General features: G+C 37.9%; 1 protein-coding gene across 14 annotated transcripts in view; it reads right to left on the minus strand.

Moving 5' to 3' along the window:
• ERCC6L2 (ERCC excision repair 6 like 2) overlaps window positions 1-19,633 on the minus strand; it is a 231,730-nt gene that overhangs the window by 174,222 nt on the left and 37,875 nt on the right. For all 14 annotated transcript variants that reach the window (XR_012668542.1, XR_012668543.1, XR_012668544.1 and 11 more), the window contains 2 exons: window positions 7,234-7,305; window positions 5,518-5,663 (listed from right to left, as the gene is read on the minus strand). Coding sequence is in view for 10 of the 14 variants with exons in the window: in XM_075128642.1 (XP_074984743.1) it covers window positions 5,518-5,663; window positions 7,234-7,305 (218 nt within the window). In the remaining 4 variants the exon portion in view is untranslated. The remainder of the gene's footprint in view (window positions 1-5,517; window positions 5,664-7,233; window positions 7,306-19,633) is intronic.

Consider the following 19,633-nt stretch of genomic DNA (forward strand, 5'->3'; position numbering starts at 1 on the left):
CCCCCATTAATTCATTTCCTTATTAAGAAAAAAGAAATTCGTGGGAACCACCACCCTATGGTCTTAGTGGAATCCTTGTTAATATAAATAAAGTTGTGGCCTTTTCCTTCCAAATGTGGTGTAGTGCTGGGTTAATTAAATTTAGAAAAGGAGAGGATGTGGGACCTTGCCAACGTTAACAGAGGTTTCCAGAAGATGAGCATTCTCAAAGTTTGAAATACTGAATAAAAATCTGTTTGTTTTTTGTTTTTTTTTTGTTTTGTTTTTTACAATCCTCCACTGTATTTTGGAATATTTTTTATCAGAGGGGATGGAATTCAGCTGCTCTTACCAAACCCTGCAGTCAGACCAAAATATAAGTCAACATGTTTTTCCAACTGGTTTCTAATAAAAAAATCCAAATATTTGAAACCTGAAATATGAAGTATATTTCAGATTTCATTAGTGGAAATAACAGACTGAGTATGAGGAAAGACAAGATCAAACAGGATGTTTAAAAAAAATTAAAGGGGCAAAAGTTTTATAAAATTATTAGGTATGCTACAATGTTTCAGAAGACAAGGCCCCTATGACTCCTTCATAAACACAATGTACCTAGAAATGAGTTGGTGCATTATAAATAAATAATTAAAAACGGGTAATATTCTAAGTGTCATTTAAGTAGGTAATGTTTAAATCACACTGAATTATAAGAGAACTCATGGCTCAGATGGTTCAGCCTGCTACATCACTTCTGTTAAGGAGTTTGCAACATTGCCTTATAATAAACCATTATTTTTCAAGAGTTCATGGTATTGTAGGACTGCACATTGGATCTGACTAATGGTCTATTTACTTTTGTATCCTGTCTCTGTGCTCAGTACCATAATCTTCAGAAGTTAGAAAACAACATGCCAGAGGGAAGTTTCTATGAAGGCAGTTAGTAATTAGTTCTATTCACAGAATTGTGTGATCCTAAACTTCGTGTCTCAAAATCACTTTGTTGCTGGGAGTTCCACAAACAAGATTATATAGTACATAAAAAATTCTTTTGTAATTTTAAAATTTGTCATCTTTTAATTGGATGCTTCTTTTTACTTGAAAGGGCAAATACTGTAAGAGCACCTGACCAACCGAATAATTTTACACACTTCTATCTTGTGTGCTCTTATTTGTCTAATATCAAAAGTTTAATAGGAGAGATTTAAATATTAGAACTATTTACATCTTTAATGATTAGTCATCTCATTGCCTCGCTCTGGATTTTTTTCTTCCCCTCTTGCTACTTCCTTTTTGAGATGAGTGACCAGAATTGTACACAACCAGAATTGTATACACTACTGAAGGTAAGGACAAACCAACAATATATAATATAACTTTATAATAGTTTCATTATTCTTCTCTGTCCCTTCCTTTATACAACCTAACATCTTTTTTTGCTTTTGAACTGCTGATGCACACTTTACAATATTTTCTTAAGTTTATATACACTTAATTTAGAAGCCACTAATAGGTGAGATTAGTTAAAATTCTTTCTAGTGCATATTACATTACAATTTATCTCATCTCCCATCATTGCCTAATTTTCTGGCTTCGTATCTGGATTAATACTCCACTTAAATAAAGGGAATCTCATGGCTCTAATAGCTACTATTTCAGGTCTGTGTGCAGACTCAGGAAGACATCATTGCACTGGTTCACATTAGAAAAGGTTATTTTCATTACCAAAAGGATAAGAAAATTGCATTTTAAAAGAAATTTTATTCTGAAAAAAATATTAGAAATACCAAAAATCTACAGAGAAGCCCAAAGTCTGCACTGGTACGCATACATTTGCATGTGGTGCGTTTCCAGTTGATCTACTGAACCTTTTCAGGCTTTGTAGGGATGCAAACAGAAGTTACAACCTTCTTGAGACATTGCTTTCAGATATCATGGCACTTGCAAGCAGCACTGCCAAGACCACTGATATACAAATCCTTCACTTCTATCTCCTTGGAATTTTCAACCTCTGCAGGAGGAAATTGATGCAGTAAGCATCACATATGCAGGACTCAAAGAGATAAAAAACCTGAAGATCATGACTGTTATATGATCCACTAGCCAATCATGTGTGAATTACATGAGGCTCTGTCCAATTCACAGCACTGCTTGCTAAATATGTGAGCTCTAAAATGTAGGTCTAAAGATTATCGTGTCAACTTTACTTCAAAAGTTTATAAGATCTGAGAGTCTTCAAAAGAATGACTCAGGATGTTTTAGTTCAACCAGCCTGGATGCAAACATGCTAAATTAAAATGTGGCCTTACAGAAGTTTAAAGTAATGAGGCACGTCTGTAAGAACATGCAGAATACTGGAATTTATGTTAACTATTTTTGGTATGTTTATATATCTAGGTATTTTACATGACCCTCATTACTCTAGTATCTGAGGGCCCCCCATTACTAAAAAAATGACAATGTTCTCTCTCTTCCTTAGCTGTCATCAAGAAGCAGATTTAGGTTATTTTTTTTTAAATGAATGGATTTCTGAGCACATGGAGATTAGCGTGGGAAAGACAAGGTAAAGCATTGGATTTAATATTTGGCTCTGAAGGAGGGGATATTAGCAGTTTTTATTTCTTCCAGCATGATATATTGGAACTTTGGAACAGCGCTGCCCAATGTCCAAGTGCTGTAGTTCCCTCCCCTTAAACGAAGTTGCATCACAGATATTACAAACTCTGAAAGCTCTACCAGCTGAGTTTGTAACTCCTGCAAATCATAGCACTACTTCTCATGAGATTTACAACTTGAACTTGTTTGCTTCCAGAACCAGCAATAACTCTAAGCATTATGGACCATATTTATTCTTCTCCCAGGACAGATTCTTCTGCCAGCACAGGCTTAATGAAAGAGATATTTCTGTCATGGAGCTCGAAAAGTGACAACAGATAGTACACGGGAATATGTGCCATAAACCTTTTTCTTCCACAGAACGTACAAGTGTCTGTCCTTGTAATCTTTAACAATCTATAGCTACTGGTCTCCAGAAATTTATAAGATCAGTAGGAACCATCCATATTACTTATAACTTGTCCAAAAGATTTTTGAAAGTTAGAATATCCACAAGATTATGTTCAATGCTAGTATCTAAAACAAATGTGAGGATTTAAGATCAAGTTGTTCTGGAGATATGCCTTTACAAATAAAGTTATATTTATTGAAAAGCTGTTTTTGAAAGCTCCTTTTCTCAAAACCATATTATTCCATTAAAGTTTACGTTTCTAAAGGTACTTTTTGGCTAAAGGCTATGCAGGAGAAATTTCAGGCAGAATGGATTTATTTCTCCAGAACATAAGGTAGAATATAAATTTGGTAACGGTCACTGTTTTAAGAATGAAGTCATTATTACTGCTTCATCATTTAGTAATTGTATAGGCTGGTGCTTCTTCTTGAAGTTGTATATTGATTGTGCCACTGGAATAAAATGACAAAAAATAAAGCTACTGTATTGAGACATCACCCTTTGTTAGATGCGTTTTTTCAGCCAAAATAAAGCATAAGTGGATTTGTCAGAAATTAACATTTGGCTCCTTGACAGATGAGACTTTCAGAACATAGAAGTTGACTGCACAGAGCAGTCAGCCAAAAACTTTGCAAGAAACTATGGACAGAAAAGTATGTCACAATTCTGTCAATTTATGATGTGTTTAGAAATAAATAAGATACTGAAAAGTTCCATCAACCAGATGACTGCACAAAAGATCTTGGTTTGGTGTGCCTAAACTCTGATTTAGAGGAGACCAGAAACCCTCGTGGAGTGCTACTAGGATATAGCACCTTCAGATTTCCAGAGGGTTACAAAAGACTCTTGTAGTCTCTTTGATTACTTTATCTCAGGAAAGAAGAAACACATTCATTTTTGTTGTACAATGTGTGTGTGTTGAACTACACTTTAAGAAATACAGAGTATACCGTTTTGTTTCTCTTGGAACTTACACTATGCTGCATATTGTCCTAGGCATGTTTTTCACTAATTTACTTACTGAAATGTAAGATATTGTATTCAGCTCTGTATAGATAGGATCATCATAAGTTAAGGTGGCTGGCATGAAGCAACACTGGCGGGCATGGCCTGCCTTACCACCTTTACTACTCAAAAGGGCAAGGGAGAAGAAACTACTAATGAAGCAAGACTCCATTTCCATTTAATTGAATTCTCTATGTCATAACACAGAATTTATGAGATTGTGGGGATGAAGCTAATCCTAAAGTGTTTAAAACAAATAAGGTTGACAGAACATTCACTATAAGTAGAAAGCCTTTCAGAACAGTACAGATACAGTAACTCCCAGAAGGGGTAGCCCTGTAAAAGATTGTTTTCATTTTAATTTTCTGTTCACCTAGAAGGACCAAAAACTGCTTATCATTTCTTATTCAAGAAGTCCCCTGAAATCACTGGCCAGATATTCTGATTCACTGAGGTTATGCTCAGCAAAGCAAGAGAACATCACTAGAGCCGTGATTCTCTGCTTATATACCAGACCCATGCAAGTTAGAGAAGCCTGAGGGCTGTTCTAATGTGTGCCAGCTGATAGTGGTCTTAAACGAGCTATGATGGTTGAGCACAGCCAGAATGTATCGTGCTCTGGCCTCTCCACATCTCTGCTCCCAACATGCACCCTGTGCTGGGACTGTGGAAAGAACAGCAAAGGAGACAGTTATACTGGCTCTATACCCACTGGAGTCTCCCAACAGCCAGGGACAAATAGGCAATATCTGCTCCCTTTGCACCACTGCCTGGGAGTAGTAATCAGCTTAGCTAAAAGGTAAAGGATTATGTAACTAAATCAGAAAGCCATGAATGGGTTGATATACTATTTTAATAATTTTTGGCTGAACACGTACATCTCATTAGCCTATTCCAGTAGAATTCACTATTCATCATAAACTGATGAAAAGATCCCTTTCAGGCATATAGAATGTGTAAGATTTTATTGCTTGTTTGAGATAAGTGTTTTAAGGGACAAGTGTTAGGAAACTGGGCTCAAACTGCACATATAAAAAGCATTCATAAGTGTAAAATTTTACTGATAAAAATATGGCTTTCCGTATGGGTTCACTATGCACACATAAAATAACGCACATGCTATTGTTTTGCACACACAACTTAAAAGCCTAGTCTTTGAAAGTTTGTCTCTTAATGTGCACAGTAGAACAGAAATAAAGAATGCAGTGGTGCACTAGACTGTTAGGAACAATTTGTGGTTGCCCACTGCCCTTGGCTAGCCTGGGGATTTAAAACTATCACTCGCCAGGTTCAAATCTCAACGATCCCAGAAACAACAGGAGAGAGTGAAGAACAAAAATTAAGTGTTATGACCCATTTCTACTGTAGTAATCTTAACCCATAATGGATGCAGCTGACACCACAGTTTTGTAACAGCTGACAGTAACACCAGGCAAGATCAATCAAGTTAATGCACAGTAACTTTACTACAAGCCTCTAAATACGTAGCTGAAGGCAGACACACAGTACAAATTAAATTCTCTTACATTGTAGAAACAAGGCAAATGTTAACATCTTGCATGCTATTGAACTCTCTCACTATCCTGACCCGGTCCTCTGACTTTGTATTTCCATCAAGTCTTTGGTAATCTAGCCCAGATGCCATACAGTATTGTTCCAGCACATCTAGCAACTGATAAAAAAAAGATGGGGAGATAAGGCATTATTAGTATTTTTTAAAATAAGCACCATAACAACCACAAAGATTAGGTATCCTGAATATCATTTCTAATAGCCCACAGACCATTTGAGAATATAAATGTCTCTCTCTATTGGTATTTAACATCCTTATCCGCTTATTCTCTATGACACAATTGGTTTTGTACTGTGGCATTTAAAACCTTAATCTTTCACAGGTTTTTTAATTGAAAGCAACAAAAGATATAAAATTAAAGCAGAGATCTTGAACTGTCATTTACAGTAATCATCTATGTTGGCATGCAAAGTATTTAGTTAGATAATCCTGAGTTATAGTTTGCATCATTTCAGAAACCACATTAGTTACTAACAAGAATACCACATTTAAGGCTTTGGCTTCACTGCATTGTTAGCTTGATGGATACTTGAGTGTTGCTACTAACACATCCCCCAGAGCGTCTAGCTCAAGTTAAGTTGTTCATTACTCTCAAGCTAGCTGGCCCATTGGAGGCTGTGGGTTGATGCTTCAGTGGTGCTGATGCTTGATGCCAAAGCAGTAGGGACTCCACTACTCTGTGCTGCTAATACAAATATTCTGTGTAGCTCACAAGTTGTGTTGCACGCGAGCTAGGCTAGTGAGTAGGGCCCTACCAAATTCACAGCCATGAAAAACGCATCATGGACTGTGAAATCTTGTCTTTTGTGTGCTTTTACCCTCTGCTGTACAGATTTCACAGGGGAGACCAGCATTTCTCAAATTGGGAGTCCTGAGCCAAAAGGGAGTTGCAGGGGGATCACAAGGTTATTTTGGGGGTGGGGTGGTATTGCCAACCTTACTTCTGCACTGCCTTCAGAGCTGGGTGGCCAGAGAGCAGCAGCTGGTGACTAGGTGTCCAGCTCTGAAGGAAAGTAAGGGTGGCAAAGCCATACCATGCCACCCTTACTTTTGCGCTCCTGCCTTCAGAGCTGGGTTGCCAGAGAGTGGGAGCTACTGACTCGGGGTCCAGCTCTGCCTTCAGAGCTGGGCTCCCGGCCAGCAGCTGCCACTCTCCAGCTGCCCAGCTCTGAAGGCAGCACCGCCACCAGCAGCAGTGCATAAGTAAGGGCAGCAGCACTGCAAGCCCCCCTATAATAAAGGTGCGAAGACCCCCACCACCATTTTTGGGTCAGGACCCCTACAATTACAACACTGTGAAATTTCAGATTTAAACAGCTGAAATCATGCAAATTACTATTTTAAAAATCCTCTGACCATGAAATTGACCAAAATGGACCGTGAATTTGGTAAGGCCCTATTAATGAGTGGAGACAACTTCAGCTAAGACTCCAGTGAAGACAAGCCCAAAGAAGAAAGGAGATTACTACATTTGTCCGTGCCACTGTCCTTGAGATAACATATTGTTTCAAGATGTTTTCTTTAGTACTGCACATTGTCCATATCAACACTATTTCCCATAGTGCATGTGAGAAAGAAAATGTGGTTGAAAGCTGCTGCTGTCCCCTGTGCTTTATGCCTCAGGACTTATTGCTGAGGTCAGTCATAATGCAAGTCATATAGAGCTCACCTTGGTGGAAAAGGAGAAGAGAAGAACTTTATCTTTGTTTTTTCTGAAGTGATTTAAAAGCTGTTGAAGGACCTGGAAATGAACCACAGAACAGCAATTAACTGACTTCATCCCAAGTACACCTTATATATACACACACTTACATTTTCTAACTTTAAAAAGAGTAAGCTGTAGTTTTGGTCTGTATTTCATACTATTTTCTAAGGAAAACGGGCACTAATGAGAGGCTTTGCAAGCCTAATACAGTTTCCTAGTATCATAAATGTCACTACAATAAAAGGAGATTCTAAATAAACACATACACACACACTGTTAATAAACTCCTTCTCTGAACACATTCTGAAAGGGCAGTTTTAAAGTATCACACTAACAGAAGTTAAGTTCTAAAGGAGCTATTTGTACCTTTCAAGTTGCCTTTTAACAGAAGTTAGTCTACAAAGCTGTAACAAATACTACCTATCTACTGTTCTACCCTGGGTTTGGGTTTTTTGTTTTTAATTAATGAATCCGTACATCCACTCTGAACAGAGCTAACCTTATTTAGTTTGCTGCACTACCTCTGAGTTCAAAACTTTTTGGAACTTGTCTTCTTAAAATAATCAGTCAGATGTATGCCCCTCCCTACTCCCCCTCTTTTCTGTTGCTTTGTTTACTGTAGGCCTCAGCTTCCCAGACTCTGCACAGACCTTGAAATGCCAATAATCCGCCCACACACAATGTTCTTCTGGTAGGGAAGCAAATAATCCAGAGCCTTGCGTATAATAGTGATACAGTTATTTTCAAAAGAAGCATGTCCACATCTGGCAATGGCAGTTCAAGAGTACCATGCAGAAGCAATACACAAAGGGGAAAAGGAATTTTCTGCACCGTGGCTGGAGCCTTCTCCCACTGGGCAATAAATATTTAAATTATTTTATTTATTCGGTGATAACTACTTAAACTGTTACATCTACACAAATTTCACTAAAAGTGTAACCACTCAAATAATAGAGGAATGCTTGTATTAATTTTACAGTTCTGGATAAAATCTTGAACACAAAATACTAATATCATAGTCATAACATTTTCTGTATTGTAGTGTCATTCAATTACTGGGTAAATAAGAGACACAAATCATATAAAGTTGCATGTTTTCCATCTGTAACTATAATTTGTAAGTTGTACAATGGACAAAATGAGCTTTATTTTACTCAAAAAGTGTAAAATATACTGTGTTAAACGTCCTACATTTGTATTTCATGTAATTGCATTAAGAAAGGACAGAAAAATTAGCAGCATGTTTAAGCTGTAAAAGGAGTTTGTCTCCTGTAATATTATTATTAGAGTAATAAATATGGTCATGTAATTAATTCTCTATAGGAGATAGTGCAAACAAATACACCCAGTTTGTTTAAATAAAGTGAATCAATGTCATGTCTGCTTGGATTTTAGGTATTCTGGAATATAATAGCACTAACTCCGACAAACAAAGAAAATTAAATGGTTTTGTGCTGAAGTGAAACAAAGTATATGTTCCCACACTGGAATACTATCCTAAAAGGTAGGTGTTTTGAAAAACACAAACTGGGTGAGCATACTCAAGCAAAAACATAATGTTACAATTAAAATATGGTTTTTCAATATGGTGAGCATGGATTTAACTCCCATCAGGATTATTAGAAGTCCTGCAGTGAAATCACTTTACACCATATTGATATTTACCTCTTAGATTTCAACTACAATTTATACTGTGTACAGCTGTCAATGCCGCTTTTGATGTTTTAAAGATAGAATCACAGGATCATAGGACTGGAAGGGACCTCATGAAGTCATCTAGTCCAGTCCCCTGCATTCATGGCAGGAATAAGTAAAACACGGGCTTTTATAATTCATCCCTCAACCTAAACTAGGCCTAATTTTTTGTTTACATTTACATGGTACTCCCGCAGAGATACTTGCATTTTCCTACTTAAATAATGAAGAAAATAAGAAGCCAGTAAAATCAATCTCTTAATCAGACGTGTATACTCCCAGGAGACATATACTTACTAAACAGAAGCTTTCAAAAAGTTGCAACTAATAAAAGTATTACAAAAGAAGTTCTAAAACTACATTTTCTTTCTAACAGCCAGGTATTTAATATAATTTTTTATTTAAAAGTCATATACACAGTGAATATTGGTAGACCCAAAATTTGAGGAAAATTGAAGGAGTAATCGGACAAGTGAAGGTTTTGGCCCATGTGATTATGGGACAACTATTGCATAACTCAGAGAGCTGTGTAACCATTCTGTTTCACCACTCCTGCTCCCCCCTCCAAAAAGTCAATGATATTGTAGAATAATACTCAAGAGCATGCAGTCTACAAGCACTGTACTTCAAAAGTGACGAGTCATTTGTCTTTTCATTACACAATTCTCACTTCACAACTGAGGTGTACTGGATTCTCACAACAATGCATATTGTCAGGCATTATTTCTTGCATGTTCAACTACACCAAATCTAAACAAATGCTTTTGTATTACATTTATTGACAAAACAGTCTGAAGTGAAAACAGAATGCTATTAAAAAGGGGAGGGGGAGGGAGACTATTGAACAACCACACATGCAAGCAAACACCTTCCACCTCTTGTTATTCTACTACAAGAAAATCTTTAATAGTTACATTTCTGCAAGTTTTATAACATTTGGTCAAATTTATTTCCCCACTGATATGTTAATTTTTGTCTCATTACTGATTTTAAAAAAGTGTTTATAAAATATCTTCCAATTCTTAATTAATGGTGACCTCTCTCTGTGCATTTTTTAGGCTTCCTAAGAGACCAGAGATCCCCTGGATACCTTTTCTCTCATAATAAAAGTCCATCAGTATAGTAGATTTATAGTTCTTTTCAGAATGCAACACATACGGGACAATCAGAGAGAATAATCTGATCAAGAAGAAAGTTCACAATATTATTTGAAGCAGCCTTGTCAAAACAATTTATCTCAAAATACTGTACATTTGAGGTCTAGAAGAACAGGAAGTATAGGTCTAATTTGTTATGATTATTCAGTTCACAGACAAAAGCTATCACCCAGGATCACATATTCAGAAAATTTCTTGAACCTATTCAGAATAGAAAACAGATTAGCTAATCTGTTCTCAAAAAGATTACCCTTCAATGAAGTCTCCACTATTTTAAAAATATAGTACACCAGACATTAAAAAGGCATCTTGGCATTAAAAAATTACTGTCAAACATTTTTAACTTAATGAACTTAACACAAATGTTATTTTTCAGTTATGCCAATCTGACCCACTATAGCAATGAAGTCAGATACAGTATTCGCAAAAAGAAAAGGAGTACTTGTAGCACCTTAGAGACTAACCAATTTATTTGAGCATGAGCTTTCGTGAGCTACAGCTCACTTCATCAGATGTATACCGTGGAAACTGCAGCAGACTTTATATACACACAGAGATCATGAAACAATACCTCCTCCCACCCCACTGTCCTGCTCGTAATAGCTTATCTAAAGTGATCATCAGGTGGGCCATTTCCAGCACAAATCCAGGTTTTCTCACCCTCCACCCATTTGTGCTGGAAATGGCCCACCTGATGATCACTTTAGATAAGCTATTACCAGCAGGACAGTGGGGTGGGAGGAGGTATTGTTTCATGATCTCTGTGTGTATATAAAGTCTGCTGCAGTTTCCACGGTATACATCTGACGAAGTGAGCTGTAGCTCACGAAAGCTCATGCTCAAATAAATTGGTTAGTCTCTAAGGTGCTACAAGTACTCCTTTTCTTTTTGCGAATACAGACTAACACGGCTGTTCCTCTGAAACCTGTCAAGATACAGTATTGATGCATTTGAAAGTGTTTTTTATTTTTAGAGCTAAAATAGCAACATTTAAAATATTAAACTTGCAAGGATAATAAAGTGAATTTCTATAATCCAGGTCAATTAAATTTTGTCATCTTCTACAGCAGAATTTCCAAGTTTGAAAGCTGAACCCTCACTTCTTGAAAATAAAACCAATCGCACAAGACCAACATATGTTATTAAAGGCCCACCCATCTTCATTTTTTATCCTCTATATAGTACCATTTCCTTCTTCCATTGGGATATGGATGGCATTACACCTTTTGGAAATGTTGTTCTACACTGAGATGCATTTCCTGAAGTGATATAAAATCTGAGGTCTCTTTAAGATAGGAAGTCGTTATTTTCCATTTAATCAGGTGTTTCATTCCACTGACCCTCAGATATACTTTTTTAAGCTTAGATATTGCAACCATGCACTTAAGTGGGTTAAAATGAAAACAGTCATTAAGCAGGTTTCTGCAGTGACGTCAGATCATTACCATCAGAAACAACCAGGCATGATGGAGGACTGAATAACAGTAATCTACTGGGATCTCTTCAAAGCATGTTTTAGCAAAACGGCCCAATACAGTAGCAGTAAAACAAAACAAAGGAAAAATTCTATGAAGCAGTCAAGCAAAGGAAAAACTAACACAAGATCACTGTTTTTCCTATTTTCCCTCTAATGGCCAGGGGGAAGAAAACTACTAGGTTTCAAGTGACTACTGCCAAAACGTGCTTGTACCCTATAGATCCAACTCCCCAGCTTGCCTTATGATACACTTTAAGAAAAGGGCACATTAAATATGCTTTATTTTACTAAGAAAATTTGAAGCCAAAAATGTAAGTTAAAACAGACAAAAATCACTCAAACTTTCTGACAGAGAGAACCAGTCAAAGTGAAGGGCAGATTTCCCACTAGGCAAAGGAATTATTTTCCAAGGGTAATCATTTAAAAAAAAAGAACTTTAAATGTAAGGATCCAAAGGAGCTTTTCAAGCTGATTATATCTTAAAGTAATGAATTCATGACTTTTGTCTGTGAAAGTAATCTTAAAATTAGGATTTCTTTAGTCAGGTTCTAAAGAAGGAATATTTGATCCACATCTCTCAGAGAAGTGTCATTTTTTTCAACATAAATGGAAGTTTCACCAGGTGCCAGACAGATAAGTGGTATCATTCTTGTAGTCATAAAATATATTCCACTCTCTTCTTTTAATGAGGTTCTTCACATTCAAGTGAGTTTACAAGAATATCTGCTTGTTTTGGAAGTCTGATTTCTGTAGTTACCTACTTTCTGAATAGAAAGATTCCTTCTTAAATTTCTTTTAAATTTTCACAATAAATATTCTGGTTATTTGTTTTCCTCTGATGATACTGGAAACACAAGCTAGCTATCACCAACTCAAACCCAACATCACTATCACATCTCTGCAATAAATGATAAGGTCAAAAACTCCTGTATACTAGTGTTGTCTTTTGAGATTCTAATTATATGAATATTAGATCTTCTATTAATATTTGAAATCTTCAGTTCTGTTTACTCAAAAAGAAACAATGGCTTTTCAAACTAGCTACTTCTCTTTCAAATCAGTGTTGTGGTCCTTGGTTTCACAAATTCCTCATGGAACATTATACGTTTTATTAAATGTATTTTATTTCATATTCATTACAATATTAGTAATTTAAGATCTTTAATGTAAAAGAATACTATGAGAACTTTTAATATCTGTAAGAATCATAGTTTTAATGGAACTACCCTTCTCCTTAGCTTGAAGGGGATTAGAAAGCAAATCTAATTTTCATCGAAGGCTTGAAGTTTCTTAGTAGCCAAAATAAAAATCTTTCAAGTCCTTTCCAACCTATAAATCTTTAATTAGCCATCTTGTCCCGATCTCAATCTTTTATGTTATGCAGTGTTCTTGGTACTTTGAAAAAAAGTAGTTTTCCTGCTGAAATGAAAGAGGGGCAGAACATGTCACGATTCCAATATATTTTTAAAAATTAATTCTCCTTTCTTTACATTTTTACTCACATTAATGAAATCAAGTGTACACACAATATTGCAGGCTACATTAACTGAAACCTAAATTTCTCATACTGTATGGACTCCAAACTGAAGACTAACATAGGATGTGCTAAAAGTTCATTTATGATTTGATCTTCACTTTTATTTTATTAAACTCAGTTTCTAAATAAATAAATGCCTTGTGGTCCAACCAAGATACAATTCACAGATAAATAAGCAATAAGACTCTCACTGAAATGGGTTTTCTATTGTTATGATGCATTAGTGGAGAAAAACAGGAATGAGAAAGTCAAGTAAACTGAGGATCATTCCATAAAAACAGTATTTTCAATAAATAATCTTTCCCTTCTACTGTGTGTGCAAGTGGATTTGTTACTCAAGAAAGTAAGGGACTTTCAGGAATGGACCACCTAGAAAGATGGCTGATGTAAACTTACACACACACACACTTATCACAATGCAACTCAATTCCACTTGGTGTGATAAATGGGAGGTTTGACAATGTTACAATGTGGTCAGATTGAAATATCAGAGATTAGAATGAGAACAGAATAATTTTTTATTTGCATCTTAAATTAGTGTGAATTAAATTCCACACTTGAAAGCTAATACACAAATCCACTACATAATCTAACCACGTATATTTAATTGGCTATTATATTACTACTTTCTTTTCAAGTATTGCCCAAAATTTATAGTGACAAAATATTCATCCACAATATAAAGCTATTTCAGGGAAAAAGTTAGCAATCATTTGAGATGCTCAGATTATCATGTTAAAAACGGGAATTAGGGGGCTTGAAAACACAATGTGGTTATGCTCTAGGCTCTTCCTTCTGTAAACCTGGCTTCAAATCCTGAATTTGTTCATAAGTGAAAATAAATTCCATGACATCACCCCGTCCCCAGATTTTGGCACAACTAGGAGTCTCTGCTAAATAGAGGTTCAGGACTAAGAAATGTTACAAAACAGGTGTGAAGAATTGTGAGGGGAATATTATACAGGATCTACTTGCAGCACATTCTGTTCCCTGCTATTAGTCATTCTCTTCCAGAATTAGCATTCCAGACTATTGTCATTGCATTGTTTTATCATTAATATCATTTATCATTAATATTGCTAGGAGCATTAAAGTGTGACATACTTCCCTCATTCCCTCTAATATATAGTAATATATAGTACTATCCTATCTTGAAAGCATTGAGACTAGGCACTTCTCTTGCCATGCCAAACTGACATTCTAGAAAAATGACAGGAGAAAAACCTGCTTTAAAAAGAGCAAAAAAGATTTAGACAGCTCAGCAACAGCAAAAATTACCTCATCTCATTTTGACACTCTTAAAAGCAAACATTTATAGCAGATCAAATTGGTTCACAGCCATACTTGAGAAAAGCAGCTACACCCACTACACATCTACTTCCATAGATAACAGAAAAGCCCAATATTTATTAGAACCAGAGTTGGTTGACTCCCAGGATTCTGAATGCTACCTAATTCACTAGGATCTATTCTTCCATTAACACTCAGAGCAAGAAAAGACCTCCTTAATATTTATGCCAAGGAGTGAATTAGTTTTTGCCCAGCAACTTTACTGAATACCTCAAACAAATCTACATAAATCCTATGTATAGTATTCAAAATATAATAATGATCTCTTTCAAGCTACTTTCCATTTCATCTGAACATTTAAACCTAAGGTTTTAGAATGAATGCTGTTCAGGACATACTGTTCTACTATGCTACTGCATATCTATATAGGCAAACTAATGTGAATTGAATATTAGCTAAAAGATTGTAAAAGGAGAGGTTACTCATCCTGTGAAGTAACTAGTTTTTCGGGATGTGTCTTGCTACGGATGCTCCACTTGAAGTACACATGCACCACATGTGCCTTTGATCGGAGATCTTAGTTAACAGTGCCCATTCAGCTGCACACGCACTCTACTCTGCCTCATGCTCTGCTCTGGCCATACAGAACTACATGGGCAAACCACCCTCAGTTTCTTCTCCATCACAAAGCTCCATAGCAGAGAACTCCGAAGCAAAAAGGAAAATGATGGAGCATCCATCAGGACGCACATCTCAAAGAACTACAGTTAATGTACAGGCAGAATAACCTCTCCTTCTTTGAGTACTATTCCTATGGGTGCTTCACTTCAGCTAGAACTGAGCAGCACACTCTAAGGAGTGGGGGGGGGCTGCTGAGTTGGATCCAAGATCGAAGACAGTAGAGTACAGCCAAACACAGCATCAGAAGCTGAGTCATGAGTTACTGCATAACGTTCAGAAAAGGTGTGCACGGAGGCCCAAGTTGAAGCTCCACAGATCTCAGCAATGGAAACATTCTTAAGAAAGGTTTCAGAGTAGGAGTACTCGTGGCACCTTAGAGACTAACCAATTTATTTGAAAGGCTACTGAAGCAGAAAGAGATCTAATTGAATGGATCAGTACTCTAGAAGGAGGTTTGAGACCATGAGACTGATAACAAAAAGGTAATGCAGCCTGAAATCCATCTAGAGAATCTTTGTTTGGAAACTGGATATCCCTTAGATCTGTCCGCAGTAGACACAAACAACCTGGAAGATTTTCTAACTGGCTTAGTCCTGTCCAAGTAAAAGGCTAATGCCCACCTGAGCGTATGTATTACCATATCCTTATTATTCAGGCGTGGTTTAGGGGAAAAAACTACAAGTGGAATAGACTGGCTGATGTGGAAGTCAAACAACACCTTCAGTAAGAATTTAGGATGTGGTCACAATGTGGCCTTGTCCCCGAAGAATAATGTGAAGGGAATATGCCATCAGAGCCCCTATCTCCCCAGGTCTTCAAAATAACTAATGGCTACCATGAAGCCGTTTTCATAGATATGTCAAGTAGAGAAGAGGTCACTGTTGGCTCAAAAGGATGTCCCATAAGGCAGCTAAGCACCAAGTTGAGGTCCCAAACCAGAGCAGGATTTTTGACTTGTATAAAGAGATTCCCCAACCCCTTGAGAAACCTCACCATCATCAGATGTGCAAACACCGAAAAGCCCTCCGCTGGGAAATGGAAAGCCATAATGGCTGCCAAATGTATCCTAATGGAACTCAAAGACAAACCTATCTTCTTCAGTTCCAGGATACAAACTAGTATATTCACCTGAAAATGACACAGGTGAAAGGTCACACCACTGGCTGAATCTCATCCTCTTCTGTCGGTAAGCATTATGGGTACACTGCTTTCTACTACATAACAAATAAATTCTCTTCTTACGTCCTCAGAACAGGCTGTTTCTAGTCCCGTTAAACATCAATCTGCCATGGTTTGAGCTGAAGAACCCTAAGGTTGGGGTGAAGAACTTGACCAGCAACCTCAGACAGAAGATGAGGGATGGTCTGGAGGGTGATTGGTTGACAAGCAGCCATTGGATGAGGTAAGGAAACGATGTCTGTCTTGGTCAGAACCACCACAACAACTCTGGCCTTGTCCTTCCTTATCTTGATCAACACCTTGGATATTAGAGGAGTTGGAGGAAATACATACAAATCCAACATCCAATGAAGGAAAAAGGCATTTCCCAAGAAATTGTGGCCCAGTCCTCCTCTCAAGCAGAACTGGAAGCACTTCCTGTTTCTGGCCATGATGAACAGATCTATCCGTGAGATGCCCCAACACTTAAATATGTGATTGCTTACAATGGGATCTACCTCCCATTTGTGATTCTGAGAGAGGTCTCCACGGAGGGCATCTGCCATGATGTTTCAAATGCCTGGTAAGTAAGCTGCTGAGATTTTGTATGCACCAATTCCAGAGTCTTGACTGCTTCAGCACAGAGGAAGGATGATCTCACTCCCCTTTGACTGTCGATATAAAACATGCATGATATATTGTTGGTCACTATTTTCATATGTTTGCTCCGATCAATGGCATAAAATGGAGACAGGCATTCCTGACTGCTCTGAGTTCCAGGAAGTTGATGTGTAGAGTAGTCTTCCAAGATGACCACCTGTCCTGAGTTGCGTGAGTGTTGAGATGTGCCCCCATCCCAACTGGGATGCATCTGTTATTATCACCATTAAAGACATTGAGCAAAGGGGACTTCTGTTCAAATACTGTGAGGGTCTTTTCACCACTTGATGGACTTCTTCATGACAGAAGGAACCGACAGTAGTTTGTTCAAGCTGTGCTTGCTTGGTGAATAAACAAGCCCCCCCTAAAGGCAGTGCAGGTGCAACCTCATGTGGCTTATTACAAAAGTAACACCTGCCATATGTCCCAATAATTGGAGACAGTTTTTGACTGATGTCTGGGAATTGATTTGGACAGTAGTGACTAAATTCGATAGGGTTGTAAACCTGTGAGTAGGAAGATAGGGTTTGGTCGCTACCGTATCAAGATAAGCTTCTATAAACTCCAATCTTTGCACCGGGTCAAGGGGGACATCGAAATAACAATGGCCACTCAGAAGGTCAGAACGAGGTCTCACTTTAGGAGCATCCCTTTTACTGCCAATTGTTGAGATATGGGAACATAAGGATTTCTTTTCTGAGAAGGTAAGCTGCTATCACTGACAGAACCATCAAAAACACTCTGTGAGCAGAAGACAGACCAAACAGAAGCAGTCTGTGTTGAAAGTAGTTTTGACACAGAGTAAAACATAGGAAATTTCTGTGGGAAGGGTGAACTGCTAGATGGAAATATGCATCTTGTAGGTCAAGAGCAGAGAACCAATTCGCTGGGTCCAATGATGGTATTATTGCTGCAAGTGTTACCATTTTGAATTGCTGTATCTTCATGAGCCAGTTTAGGAGCCTTAGATCTAGAATGGGTCTCTATCCACTGTTCTTTTCTGAAACCAGTAAGTACCTGGACTAAAACACCTTCCTGTGTGTTGTACAAGAACTAGTTCAATAGTACCTACGTTCAGGAAGAAGTCTATTTCCTGTTCTAGAAGATACTTGTGAGAGGGAAAATGCCTGAAGAGGGACAGAGGGAATTGAAGGGAGGAGGGAGAGAAGTAAAGCAGATGGAGTATCCTGTTGATATGATCTCCAAAACCCATTTGTCCACAGCAATATGCTCAAAAGCTTGTCTGGAGTGAGGAAGGCAGTTCCCAAAGCAGCGAAGGCACATGAACCATTGCATCTGGTAAGGAGTAAGGGAGAGAACTCAGAACATTGACTACTCCATCAAAATTTGTGTTTCGATGAAGGTTGAGAGTTCGATGCCTGTACAGCAGACAGACTCTTCTTCTGGAACATCTGCCTCATTCATTGGAGTTCATAAGGGCTCTAGAAGCAGGAGACAGGACAAGATTTCTGCATTGTCTGAGACTTACTAACTGTCCGTTTATGAGCAGCTGTGTAAATTCCTAGAGAAAGCAAAGTGGCCCTGGAATCTTTTAAAGTATGTACAGATTTGACGGTATTCTTCACAAACAATTTTAATCTGTTGAAGGGAAGGTCCTCAACTGTATTCTGGACCTCTCTTGGAAATCTTGAGAGTTGAAGCTAGGAGGCCTTTCTCATGACACCCACTGTAGAAACACAGCGAGCAGCTGTTTCAGGGGCATCCAGAGAGGCCTTCAGAGATATTCTGGCAAGAAGGTGACCCTTTGTAATGGACTGCCTGAAACTGGTCCCTCTGCCCTGGTGCTAAATGCTCAACAAACGAATTGAGTAGTAGCTGTGATTATATTTCAATAGTTGGTGATCCTGCAGAGTCACAGATGAATATGATCTGCAACAAAATAAAACAAGACACTTCTGATCTTTGCCGTATGGCATTGATTTAACACAGTGCTGCCTTCTACGTTCATTTATAGCCTCGATAACTAGGGAGGAGTTGGGAGAGAGATGAGGAAATAGAAATTCCGAGTCTTTAGATTGGACATAAAATTTCTTATCAGCCCTTTTACAGATGGGTAGAACTGTCACTGGGTTATACCAGATTACTTTTTGCAGGATCCAGCAGAGCCTCATTAATAGGTAGTAAAATTTGGGTAGATGACGTTGTATGCAGAATATCTAGCAGTTTATGTCGTGACGCCTTAATCTCCTCAAGTATTTGTAATGGGTCTGCTATGCTTTTAACAAGGTCCTGGAACTGTCTGAAAATCATCAGCCAGGGATGGTGGAGGAGGCATGACTGCTTCATCTGGGGATGAAGAAGAGATATTGGTTAGCAGGGTGATCTCTGTCTGTTCTCACCTCCTGCTCCTCCAAAGTCTCTTCTTGTGGGTCAGGCCTTCTAGAGGAAGAGGAATGCGGGGATGGGGAGGAATTTTCTACTTCTGTGAGCAATGAGTGATACTAAGGGTCCTAGAGAATTGTTGGCGGTATGCTGCTCATGGATCCAGTACAGCCATTGAGGGGGTCAATATGGAATAGGTGGGAGCACCCATGAGTGCCATCAGACCATCAGGATGGAGCTTGAGGGTGTCTTTCTCAAAGAGGTTCCATCTTCCTAGAAGTCTCCAGAAAAATATTTGTCTGATAGTGAGGAGTGGAGCCCTGAAGCAACATTTGAGAAGTCAATGAAAAATCCCCATTATCATCA

This window comes from Caretta caretta, chromosome 5 (assembly GCF_965140235.1).
Source record: "Caretta caretta isolate rCarCar2 chromosome 5, rCarCar1.hap1, whole genome shotgun sequence".
In the NCBI taxonomy this organism is placed as follows: Eukaryota; Metazoa; Chordata; order Testudines; family Cheloniidae; genus Caretta; species Caretta caretta.